Source organism: Enhydra lutris, unplaced genomic scaffold (assembly GCF_002288905.1).
Source record: "Enhydra lutris kenyoni isolate GAN:26980312 unplaced genomic scaffold, ASM228890v2 scaffoldscaffold13, whole genome shotgun sequence".
NCBI lineage: Eukaryota > Metazoa > Chordata > Mammalia > Carnivora > Mustelidae > Enhydra > Enhydra lutris.
Genome location: NW_019154097.1, coordinates 39,100,067 through 39,112,374, shown reverse-complemented (window position 1 = coordinate 39,112,374; position 12,308 = coordinate 39,100,067). Strand labels below are relative to the sequence as shown.

The 12,308-nt window shown below is 62.9% G+C and overlaps 2 protein-coding genes across 3 annotated transcripts in view; one reads left to right on the top strand and one right to left on the bottom strand.

Annotated features, from left to right (window-relative positions):
* Positions 1-3,623, top strand: part of LOC111145474 (serine/threonine kinase like domain containing 1) — a 19,529-nt gene extending 15,906 nt beyond the window's left edge. Inside the window, exons 14-19 of the mRNA XM_022500370.1 lie at positions 216-344; positions 990-1,118; positions 1,195-1,323; positions 2,513-2,653; positions 2,935-3,075; positions 3,430-3,623. Coding sequence (XP_022356078.1) covers positions 216-344; positions 990-1,118; positions 1,195-1,323; positions 2,513-2,653; positions 2,935-3,075; positions 3,430-3,623 — 863 coding nt within the window. The remainder of the gene's footprint in view (positions 1-215; positions 345-989; positions 1,119-1,194; positions 1,324-2,512; positions 2,654-2,934; positions 3,076-3,429) is intronic.
* LOC111146128 (REX4 homolog, 3'-5' exonuclease) lies at positions 3,497-12,308 on the bottom strand. Of its 2 annotated transcripts, none has more exons than XM_022501533.1 (8): positions 11,946-12,308; positions 9,876-10,231; positions 8,429-8,566; positions 7,999-8,192; positions 6,796-6,884; positions 5,666-5,740; positions 5,086-5,160; positions 3,497-4,426 (listed from the first exon to the last, which is right to left on the bottom strand). In XM_022501533.1, the coding sequence occupies exons 1-8, from the start codon at positions 12,162-12,164 to the stop codon at positions 4,295-4,297; spliced, it is 1,278 nt and encodes a 425-aa protein (XP_022357241.1). In that variant the 5' UTR covers positions 12,165-12,308; the 3' UTR covers positions 3,497-4,294. The 2 variants fall into 2 exon arrangements, with proteins under 2 accessions (XP_022357241.1, XP_022357242.1); XM_022501534.1 differs by having other exon boundaries at positions 9,876-10,183.

The following is a 12,308-nucleotide window of genomic DNA, read 5'->3' as shown; positions in this document are numbered from 1 at the left end:
ACGGGATGGGCAATACTGGGACTGGGGATCCAGGGGATGGACCATGTCCTCTTGTTCCGGGGCCCCACACTGGGTATGACTGGCCCAGGAGATGCCCAGAAACGCAGGATGCACGGGCCTGCGGTGGGCAAGGGCCACAGAGGGAGGCGGTATTCAGGGAAGGCTTCCTGGAGGAGGGGCTTCTCCATGGCCCTAATTCTGGGGCCTGCCCACAGAATTGGCCTCAGAGAAGCTACAGAAGGCTGGGCTGTTTGAGCACATCCTGGAGCACCTGAGTACCTTCTCCACCAACAGGGACATCTGCATCAGTGGCCTGAGCCTGCTCTGGGCCCTGATGGTGGACGGTGAGGGGCCCCTGTTCCCACTCTCCTGCTGGTGGTGGGGGGTGATCCTTGCTGCTCCCTAATTCCCTCTGACAGCCCCCATGGCCTGCCCCTTAGACACTCCAGGAGCAGAGACCACGAAAAGGCTCTTCTGAGCCTGGAAGCGGAAGTGGAAGGTGGCGGGGAGGGGGCCGCCCCCAGCAGAGGCAGGACCTTCTGTCCTGCCCTGGCAAGTCCTCATGGACTCCAGGGGCTCCTGCTGTGGGAACCCCTCTACCTGCTGCACATCCTGGGATTTCCCTGGGCAGTCCCCAATGGTAGCCTGGCTCTGGCACCCTACTCTCGCTCTAGATTCAGAAAAGGGCCCCCAGACTGTGCTGCTTTCTCTCCAGGCCGTCTCGGCCCTCCAGCCATCTGGGCATCTGTTCTGAGGAAACAGAGCTCCCGGCCCCGGAGAGCCTGGGAAACCAGAGGGCACTGTCCATACCCAAAGTGAAACATTCCCCAAGACCAGTTGCGGACGGAGTCCCTGAACTTAAACCCCCGCTTAGCAGCCCTCTCCCTGACAGCTCTTTGTCATCCCTGGTGGGGGCCAGAGGGTGTGGGGCGATGTATACAGCAGGCACTCAAGGGCTAGGTGTCCCTGCCATTCCGTGCTGGTTCCAGCTGTCATTGTGAACAAGACCCCTTTGGAGAAAGCCCCCGTCCTCCTCCTCAAGGTTCTGGCCTCGTACCCTGGGGACACGGAGATGGCGGAAGCTGGCTGTGCGGTCTTCTGGCTGCTGTCTCTTCTGGGTGAGCAGCGCAGGCAGGGAGGTGTGTCCCCCCACCCCATCCCAAGGCCACGAGGCCTCAACCAGGCCCTCTGCAGGTTGCATCAAGGAGGACCAGTTTGAAGACGTGGTGGCCCTGTTCCTGCAAAGCATCCGGCTGTGCCAGGACAGAGTCCTGCTCGTGAACAACGCCTACCGGGGGCTGGCCAGCCTCGCGAAGGTGTCTGGTGAGCCCGGCCGTGGGCGGGGCCTACCACTAGGAGGTGGGGGCAACACTCAGCAAGGCGTGTCTGCCGGTTCCTGCAGACCCAACCCAGGAGCAGATTCAAAAAAAGGGGAAGAACAGTGTATAGTTTCTTCATCCAGAAGTTGCCATGAAGACTTTCCATTTTGGCTACACGCTACACTGCTCAAACACATGCTGGGCGTGCACACGCAGCCCTAGCGGGTTCAGCTTCTCAAAGCACCCCAGGAGCCAGGTCCCCGCTCTGTAACAGGAACGGTTTGCTGTTGCTCAGTGCGCAGCGCCTGGCACTGTGACGGGTTCACAGACACTTGGGGCTACATACTGCACAAGGCTGCCGGCTGGGGTGTGAGCGGGGCTTCAGCCCCTTTGACATCTGGTCCCAGGGCAGATGCACAGGGTGGCCTAGGCTGGGAGCCTAGGGGCGGCCGGGCCTTTGTCTGCTTCTGAGCCTGAAATTGTCCAGGCCCGAGGGAGTACGGCCACCCTCAGTACTGGGAGGCTCGGTGGAGCACTGGCAGGCTCTTCCTTTCCGGTTAGACGCCCCGGGCTCCAGGGTCTCCCCCAGCCCAGGTCTGCATCAGCTGCCCACCTTCGGGGGATGGGAGGGGAGGCTGAGGTCCTGAAGACAAAAGGGATCTGGCTCAGGATGCAGGAGGTGGTCAGAGCCCAGGGCCAGCGTCTGGGAGAGGAAGGGCTTTGCCACCTACTGGCTGGAGACTCAAGTTGCGCCCCTGAGCGTCAGGCCCCCGAGGCTCCAGAGGGTGCAAGGGGTTAACATTCACACAAGCCCCCAGCCTGAGTCAGGGTCTAGCCCCGCCGGGGGTGTACGTGTGCAGTGCTGGGGTTCCCCCCACCGTGCCCATCCTATAGGTGTCCTCTGCCATGCGCTCTAGTGTTTCCTGGGCCCCCAGGCTGAGAGCACCCAGAGGACAGGAGCCTTCTGCTGGGAGAGGGAGGTGAGGTGTACATGTCCCACCATGGGGACACACAGACTTCAGCTGTCCCTGGGTGGCAGGAAGCTGGCCTCTGCCAGTGGCTGAGGTCCTTGCTATGCTAAGTGCTTTGGACTCTCTCAATGACCCTGAAAACTCGGTTACCGCTGTCACCCCACTCGCTAGAGGACACCACGGCACAGGCAGTCAGATAGAGCGCACACCCCCTCCCCCCAGAGCTGGCAGCCCTGCAAGTGGTCGTGCCGGAGGAGGGCGGCAGCGGCCTCGACCTCCTCCAGGAGACGTACCAGCTCTACAAGGACGACCCTGAGGTGGTGGAGAACATCTGCGTGCTGCTGGCCCACCTGGCCGCCTACGGTGAGGGTCCTCCTCCTCACCCCACCCCCGAGACGCCAGTGCTCAGAGGCGGCCCGCTCCCAGCTCTAGCCATCGCCACTTCCTGGTGGTTCAGCAGGGGCGCTCACTAGGCTCTGTGGGTGATGCAGAGCCTCAGAGAGGCAGCAGGCGGGTAGGCTGGGCGGAGCCTTGCGGGGACGGGCCCAGCCTTGTCCTGCCGGCCTCCCCAGAGTGCCCCTGCCCCTGCCGAGGCCATCAGGCTGGCTGTGCGCTGACCTCAGGACCCCCGGCTCTGCCCACAGAGGATATCCTGCCAGAGCTGGCGTCCGGTGGCATCCGGCCCCTGGTCAAGGAGATCAAGGAGCGCTTCACCTCCAGCCTAGTGAGTGTCCGCGGGGACCCCACCAACCAGGCCTCCGACCTGCCTCTACAGTCAGATGCCGGTCGCCCTGAATCCAGGGGCCCAGACTCAAATCTCTGTGTGTATAGTTTCTGATGGCTCTTCTACTTCCAGGAGCTGGTTTCACATGCAGAGATGGTGTTCCTAAGGCTGGAGGCCATCACGCCACCCTGCTCCACGCGAGGACAGTCGGCTCTGCCCTAAGGAGGCAGATGCCCCAAGTCCCCCACCCCCACCCCTTTTCTCCTGCCCTTTCCTTGTATGTCCCCAGGGTTGCCCGCTGACTGGAGTCTTCCTTAGGCCTGGGGGGGGAATGTCCTCCTCAGGGTGAGGCCCAAGGCCAGTGCCTGGCGTGGAAGCGTCCCGGGGGCAGTGCTCTGGGGGCCTGGCTCGGCAGGCGTCTCGCAGGCCACGGTGCTGGCCCGGTCAGTGCGGCGGCTGGGTGCAGCCGTCCTCAAGGGCAACAAAGTAACCTCCAGAAGCTCCGCCTCCAGTAAAAACCTGTATTCGTGTTCAGTACCCTCTGTGGGCTTGGGTCTTCCTCGGGCAGCCGTCAGGCGGCTTGGTCAAGTCCGGCGCTTTGGGCACTGAGTGCAACCCGCGGCCAAACCCACACAAGGCTCCAGCCCAACAGCCGGGGCTCAGCACGTCCATCTCAGAAGGGCACAGTCCCCGACTTCTGGGAGTGACCGCCGTCACCGAGCTCAGACAACCTGAGCCTCACCACCACACCTTGGGCCCTGCCCTTAAACTTGGCGGGAGTATACGTGGGGTGGGGGCGGAACGGCGGCCTTAAAAATCTCAGCCACAGCTAAGCCCGAGACGGGGCCAGGCCCGCGAGGCCAGTGCTCTTTCCGTGACTCAAGGCGGAGGAAGGAGTGGGCCCTCCCCCCAGCCAAGGCAGGCACGGACACCCCGGTGGATGACCGGGTACTTTCCACGCCCAGGACACGGCAAACCCCCAGCAAAGCTGCCACCACGCTGCGGACAGCACGGTACAGGCGGCCCCACCCCCGTCCTGCCAGAGCTCCAGGTGCCCCTCCATGTCCGTCCCCACCTGCCACCTCCAGCTGCGCCCAGGACAGACACTCCTGCCCGCACTGCCCGGCCCCTTGGGTGCGGGGAGGGGCACCTGCTCTCAGACCACAAACTCGGAGGGAAGCAGCAGTTCTCAGCAGCACGCCCGAGAGCCCTGCACAGGATGGAGAATGAGTTTCGACCGAGATGCCGCTCTGGGCAGGCCCGAGTTGTCCCATGTTTGGTCACGACCGCTTCGGGACGGAGACGCTGCCACCATCTGGGGCGGGGGCTGTGGGGCGCCTGTCCTGGGCCGTACTCTCCCACTCCTTCTTCACCAGGATATACAGTCTCATTGCTGTCTGGGCATCCTGAATCTAGAGGACACAGAAGACCACTGTGACTGTCCCTGCAGGTGACAAGCACAGCCACGGGCCACCCAATCCCCCAACTGCCAAGCCCGAGCGCCAGACACTGGGCATGCAAAGGAGAAAGCCAAGCAAAGCAGTGGTTCAGGGACTCGGTCCTGGCCGGGCTTTGGGATCTCCAGGGCCCCGCTTACGGGAGAAGAAAGGAACCCAAGGAGGGGCACGGACAGGCACGCTGCCTTGTGAGGCAACACAGACACACGGACATGCAGGCAGGAGGGCGGGCTCCGAGCGCGAGGCGGACCGAGGCCATGATGTGGGGGCCAGGTTCCACACGCCAGCCTGGCACCCACACTCTTTGGCCCCAGCCTTGGAGCCTGTCACAAAACCCAGGGGGCCAGCCAGCCTCGGTGGCACCAGCCTAAAAGGCCTTCAGTCTAGATGGGGGTTTTTCTCCAAACGACTGCAATAGTGGTAGTTTTTGTGTTCAGTGTTTAGCAGCTAAACGTGAACACTCAGGACGCAGTGAATGTCCTGTGGAGCCCACTCTGTCTCCTCAGTTTTACAGACCCGGGGCCTTCCAAAAAGAAGTCCTCCAGGCCCCTGACCGGGCCCCCGGTCAGGGATGGCCCCCAATCCTGAGGACTATCACCCCAGGACACACTTACCGAACAGTGCTCTGCCTCCTGCACCCTGATCCCCAGGAGCCTCTCTGCAAGCAGCTTCAGAGACGGCCTTCCACTCTGCCGGGGGACAGGGGACAGCACACCGCACGCTGGGGGGGCAGGCCTCTGCAGGCTCTGCTCACGCGAGGGGCGGAGGGGTGGGTGCTGCACCAGGCCAGGGGTCAGGCCAGTCACCTCCTGAGCCCAACCCAGGACCCCTCAGTGTGCCTTCACCTGAGGCGCCAGGGCCCCCCAGGGCTGGAGAGCCCACGGTCGGCTGGAGAGGAGGGCCCGGGAAGGAGCCTGCACCTCCGCCTTTCGGCCTCAGGCCTCCGTGGCAGCAGGTCCGCGGGCAGCTCCCTCCCCAAAGCTGGGGCTCTCGGCACAGAGACTGGAGTGGGGAGAACCCGCTCTCACTCACAGAGACCTCTGAGCGCAGCGCTCAGATCTCTACTTTTCCTTTTAACCTTACAAGAGTTAAAAAGTGACCCCAAACCATAGACCAATCCCCTTTAACGATAAGCTGTCAGGAACCAGAGCCAATCACGACACAGGCGGCAGCACCCCTGCTTCCTGTTCGTACCTTCACTTGACTCTTGAACGGTTTGTATTTCTGAGTGTCCCGAATCTTCTTTTTGGGGTGATCGAGAAACAGCACCTGGAAGAGGAGAGAGTGATGGTCACGGCGGTGGGACCCCCTTCTCTCAAGTCGCCTCCTACGAGGATCCCTAACACAGAACCCGCTCGAGTGAGGACACCGGCAGGACCCGGACTTCTGAGAGACCGCCATCGCGCTGTCCACAGACGATGCTCGGCCGAACCCGGTTACTAAGGACGCAATCCCGAAGCCGGGGACACGGAGACCAACAGCCACCACGTGACCCGTGAGCAGAGAGTCCCCACGTGGTGAGCCGGCGTCCCATGTGCGGGAAGTCAGGACAGTAGCGGACGGCAGCGGCTCCTCAAACGACCTCAGGAGAGCCGGCCGCGTGGGGAGGGAGCAGGAACCGGCTGGGCGGTGGCCATTGAGGGTTTACGGCCCCACATCACACTCGGTGGGCGACCCACTGTCTGCTTCCGCAGTTCAGAATTTTCACGAGGCCATGCAGACCGACACTCAGGGTTGCCTCAAACATCGGAGAACTCCCAGGTTCCACGGAACACTATTTGAGAAGCCCCACGCCCAGGAAGGACAGTCTCCCACTCTGCCTGCCCTGTGGCCTCATCAGAACAGGCGGCCCCGTCCTGCTACAGCAGAGACCCTCGAGAAGCAGAGGCCGGAGGCCACCGCCTCTGGGGCCCCTGGAGCTTGCCTGCCATGAGGAAGACAAATGGAGCCCTGGACGGTCTGGTGGCCATGCAGGGCTGGCCGCAGGGGACACTTCCCCACAGACGGCGGCTCTGACCTCACAGGAGCAGTAGGCCCCAGCCAGCTGGGTGACACTGCAGAGGCAGCGGCCTGGCTTTGTGTACATGGAACGTGCTAGAGGGCCAGGCAGGGGGCCGGGCACCAGGTCCGGGGGCATCCCGCTCTGCCGTAGGACGCAGTGGGCATGTCACCTAACTCACAGTGCCTCGGCTGCCTTTTAGAGAGCCAGGAAACGCCGGGCACTCCTCCCAGGGCACAGGAAGAGCCCGGAGACTGGCACCTGGGGCCCTCACTGGGGCCGAACGCTGGACGCCGTGATCCCCCCACCGAGGTGCCTGATGTACCTTCAGGTCGTTGTGCAGCGCGTGTCCGACCAGGATCCGGCCCTTCAGCAAGTCAGCCACTTCCTGCTGAATGACTTCCAGTCTTTCTCCTGATGAGCAGAGTGTAGACGCGGCCGTCAGCGCCGTGCGCCGTGCCGGGGAGCCCCGCACGCCAGGCCCCCGCGGCCTGAGGGGGGCCTTCTTCAGCGCTCGCAGCCACCCGATGGGAGAGAAAAACAACGGTGCTCCGCCCCGGACAGCAAGGAGGGCTGCTCCAGACCCTGGGGCCCAGAGGCAGAGTGGCCGGCTCTGCTGGCAGACGCCCCCGGGGGCACCCCTGCCCTCACTGTGCCTGCACCCCGTGACTCTGCCTGCCCACCGCCCCACCCCGACAGAGGAAATTAGATGGGGGCAGCCCACTCCACACGGGACCTATCAGAGCCTAGAGCTGAGGGGCTGGCCAGGCCAGGGCACCCCTTGTCAGTCAGGTGTGTGCAGAGGGAACCCGAGAAGCAGAGAAAGGAGACCCGAGTGGGCCAGGAAGGAGCAGTGTGGCCTGGATCCCGAGAGCTTCCAGGACCACTCCAGGCCCCAACCTCGGAGTCCCCCTACGGGGTCTTTCTGGTCTTCCTCCCACAGGACGAATGCACCAGAAAACCCTACAGACTCCGCCTTCAGGATGCGTCTGGGTTTGGGGGCTCCCCCGCACCAGGTCACCAGCAGCACATGCTCCCTCTCCCCATTTCCACCCTCACGGGCCCAGAGTCTCTTCTCAACATCGCGGCCAGAAGGCACCTGCTAGAACCCGAGCCAGGCCTCTCATGGCTCGGACCCTCCCATGGCTTCCCGAAGTCCTCACAAAGACGAGACCCTACAATCTGTCCCCCATCTCCTCCCGACCCCACACTGGCACGGGGTCAGCCTGTCTGACAGACACAAGTGTGTCTGCGAGGTCTCTGCCCACAGTCACCCAGGCGAGGTAAGACTGTTGGGACTCCGGCTGTGGTGGATACTCCAAACAGAAAGGGGACAAGAGTTAGAAAGAGAGGAGCTCCCGGCCGGCTCAGTCGGTAGAGCACGTGACTCGGTCCCGGGGCCGTGAGTTCAAGCCCCGTGTTGGGTATAAAGATTACTTGAAAAACTAATTCAAAAAAGAGAAAAAGAAAAAGGGAGAAGGGACCCAGGCACTGCCCTTCCTCGGGCTCATGGGCCGGGAGGACCCACCCTGCTTGAGGCTCTCCGGCCGTATCCCGCTGACTGCCGTCCTGTAGTCCGTCACTGGCTGGGTGGGCTTGACGTACTTGTCATAAACACACTTCCCATACTGGTTCACAATGGACACTCGGGCGGCGATGCTCTCTTCCCCCTTGGGGCCCACGCCCACCATCTCACAATCCATGGCTAAGGCTCTAGTCAGGCTGAAGGGAGCCAAAGGTTCCAGTTTAATCAACACGGCGGGACGCAGCCACGGGCACCTAGAGCTCTCCACCCACGGCCACGGCTCGCGGGATAAGCTCTCCCCGCTCAGGCTCCTCGCGGGATGGGGCGCGCCTGCCCAATTCAACTAGGGCTCAGCCAGGGGCCAGGGACGGAGCCCCCTCCCAAACCCGCACCCGCTCGGCCGAGCGCCGCCCGCGGCCCTGGCCCCGCGCACCCGCCGAAGGCTTGCTCCTCCACCAGCGTGATGGCGCTCGCGCTCCGCCCCAGCTGCTTTCTTGCTATCCTGGCTGCCTCGGGGCCCAGGGCCGCTTCGATACCTGCCGGGGCCACGTCATCAAACCAGATGTCTTCTCTAAAAGGCAGAGAGGACAGGTTGGAGGTGCTGGTGCTGCGCGGGGGTGGGGGGTGGCACGTGGCTCCGGTGGACTGACTGGCGCACACTGCCGCTTCCTGTTTCGTTACGAGACCGGCTCCTTATCCCCAACTTAGAACCACAGATAAACGCAGAAACGTAAGAACGTTTACCTGGTAAACGTACACGCCAGGTGTAACGACTACCGACGCTCGTTTCTAAACTGAGAAAGTAGGAGGTTCGTCACAAACATTTAGAAAACACAAGCGCAAGACCAGGAGATGGCAGGGGAGAAACTATCACTGAACCACCAATGCAGGGCCGTGAAATGGAAACGCTGACTCCCCATCCGCACTAGGTGGGAGTGACCGCTAGTGTCTTCACAGCAAGCCTTGAACGCAGACGCCCTTGCAAGTGTGCACGTTCCTGCCTGGTGAATTCTGTCTTTCGGGCTCAGCTGAACGTCATTTCCCTGGAAATCTCTTCCTGACCCCACTGAGTGGACGCGCTCCTCTGGCCATCGGCTCCATGAGCTGCTCCATCCTGAGGTCTACTGTGACCGCACGCGCAGAATCCCTAGAAGTGTCTCATTCCGGCCGTGCCTTCTGCCTGACATCAGCCTCCAGCGGGAGGGCCCTGCCATGCCTGCTCCGCTTCCAGAGGGCGTCCCTGGCACAGGGACACGCGCAGGCAGCCCAACCCGTCTTTCCTAGAGCCTTCAGCGACCCAGGCGACTCACCACCGGCCTGTCTTACAGAGAGGCCACCTCCAGTCGAGCCGCTGAGAGGCAGCCACCGGCTCCTGGTCGTCCCTGCGTGACTGACCCCCACTGGGCCAGCACCCCCACCAGGTGCTGACCCAGCGCCCTGCATCTCACAACCTCCCAGTCCCCGCCTGACACCACAGATGACCACACTGAGGCGGGGGGTCAGGAGCTCGCCCCTGCGCACCCGACTCGCCAGATGCGTGAACTGCTCTCAGGCTTGGGTCCTCCTGGCTCTGGCGTGCGTTCATCCCACAGATCTTTACTGGAGGCCTGTTAGTAAGCGCCAGCTCTGCTCTAGGCCCTAGAGATACAACAGTTATCGAACACACCCTGCCCTCATTCTGCCTCTGTGGAAGCGAGTAACAAGCCAGGAAGCAGCAGAGGGTCAGGCGCTGGAGGGTGCACGCTGCGGGGAGGGCGCCTGCCTAGGCCTCCTGGAGGAGAAGGGGCGCAGGTGCTGGGGCTCTGCTCTCGGAGATGAGCCCAGGGGGTTGCTGGCCACACAGGGAGGCAGAGGGGACTGGGTGGGCCACCTGTACTCACTCGGTGGGCAGGGCCGGAGGCAAGGCCAAAGTCACCTCCTTAGCTCTCCACTTCTTATGCCTGAGGTCTCCTGCTTCTGGAGAAGTGTTGCCGTCTGTCCTTTTTCTGGCTCCTTTCTGACCGTGCTCGGCTCTGCTGGCCTGTGTGCGAGGTGCCGGCATCTTCCTGGTCCTTGGAGAATCTGAAGGGACAGGGGCGGCGATGGCCTCGGTGTCTGCGGTCTCCGTCCCCATCTCACGTCTCTGTGCTGCATCTGGGATCGCTTTTCTCTTTTGTGCGACAATCCTGGGCTGCTTTTTGGACTCCGTCTGAGAGACAAGAGGCTTTTCTGGGGCCTGGGTTTTTCGTTTCAGGAGCTAACAGAACCCAAAATAAAAAACACGACATGTCTTAATTTGGAAATCACGCACAAGATGGAAAACACGTGTGTACACACGTGTACGTGCACGTCAGTCACAGCAACATATGTCTGCTACCCGCATCCCGCATCGCGGACACTCATTTTCGCACGGCCTAGGAGGAACCCTTCCTCACGCCCATCTGAAGTCGGTTGTGTTGACATGGCTTCTCCGCCTGTCTGATTGCAACAAGGATTTGATACCTGCTTCCTCGTTCCTACAAAACTTCAAAGCGAGTTTTCATCGTAAGTACCTCCTGAACCACTGAGCAGGGACTACTTGACCCGAAGCCCGAGGGCACGATGCGCAACCCGCTTTCCTGTCTACGGTTCATCAAGAGCTACTTCTCCCACAGATGAGGCCCCGGAGCCACAGCGTGGAAACCCCCGTCCTTCACAAGATCTCTTGGTTTGCTACGGCTGTGCGGGTCTCAGACGCAGCGGAGGAGTGTCGTCACTGTACAGGAGGCTCAAGGGCGGCCAGGGGCCATCCTTCTGTCCTACAAGACCGGCTCTCCTGCGTTCCGCCAGCCCAGCCTTCCCCGGTGCTCCAGTCCCAGCCTGGCTGTTCTCAGCCACAGTGAAGACCCTGGTTATGTGGCCGTGAGCCAAGACACGAGGAACTGGGTTTCGACTTACCAGTTCCCACAACGTTTAAGATTTGGGTAGGGACAGGGTGGCTGGGGGACGGACACTGGGGAGGGTATGTGCTATGGTGAGTGCTGTGAAGTGTGTAAGACTGTGAATTCACAGACCTATACCCCTGGGGCTAATAATACATCACAAGCCAGTTTAAAAAAAAGAAAAAATATCCATGGTTTAAATACAAAAAAAAAAAAAAAAAAGGAAGGATTTGGTTCCTTGTATGACACAGAAAACACAAGGTTTCCCCGTAATAACCACCCTTCCCACGCACTTAATCTTGCTTTACTTTCTTGGGAGAAAGAGGGAGAGTCACAACTCGAGAACCCGTACAGAACCCCGGGGCTTCCCAACGGAACCGCATCAGTCCCGCCCCTGGAGACAGGCGGTCGGGGCCGCCAGCATCCTAAGACACGGGCTGTGCTGAGAGGCTGCGGCAGCCGTTCCCTGTCTGTCTCGCTCACCCGGAGGCTCGGGAGCAGAGTCCAGAAAACCGGCGCCCGAACGGGACTCTGCCCGGCGCCCGCCACGTTTCCACCGGCCGCGCGCCGCTGGGCCCGGTTCTGAAACCCCGTTTCCTCCCTTGGAAGCAGCCAGGACCAAGCAGCGAACTCCGAGGGGCCGCCGAGAATCACGGCGGACCCCCGGGACGGCGGGGCAGAAAGGAGCGTCCGCGGGCGGACTGGCCGCGCGGCAACCCCGGTCCGGAGCGGGAACTGCGGAGCGGGGCCCGGTTCCGCCGCGCGGGCCGCACTCCCGGTCACGCCCCTGCCCTTTCCCGGCCCCCCTCGTCCGTCCGCCGGGGACGCTAGCGGGGGCCCCGCAGGCGGTCGGTCGGGGGAAACGGACACGCACGCAGAGGAGGAGACCGGTCCGCACTTCGCGGCCGCGCGCCGGAGGCAGCCGCCGCCGACGCCCCGGGGCTCGCGGTCTACGTCGGGCGGCCCGTCTGCCTCGGCCCGCGCGGCTCGGCCAGGCCCCGCCGGGTCCCACCCGCCTGCCCGTCCCGCGCGCGGCCCCGCCGCCCTGACCTCCCGCAGCGCCCGCCAGTTTCGGGAAAAGTCCTCCGGCGCCTTCGGAGGCCGCGCCACGACGGCCCTGGGGCCGCCTCCCGGCGTCCTGCCTGCTTCTCGCCCTTTGCTCTTCCAGAAGCTCCTCTTCCTGCTCTTCTTCCGAGGGGGCTTCTGGACAAGCCCCGGCTCCGCCAGGGGGTCGCCCGGGGCGCGCCTGGGGGTCAGCGCCTTGGCCATGCCGCCGCCGCCGTCCGGGGTCCCCGGGACCCGACGCTAGAGCGCAACCGGAGCCCCGCAGCCCGGGCCCGGAGCCGAGCTCTGCCCAGCGAGCGCAGGCCCAGGCCAGCCCCCAAACCCCCGACTCCGGGGACACTCGCCCCC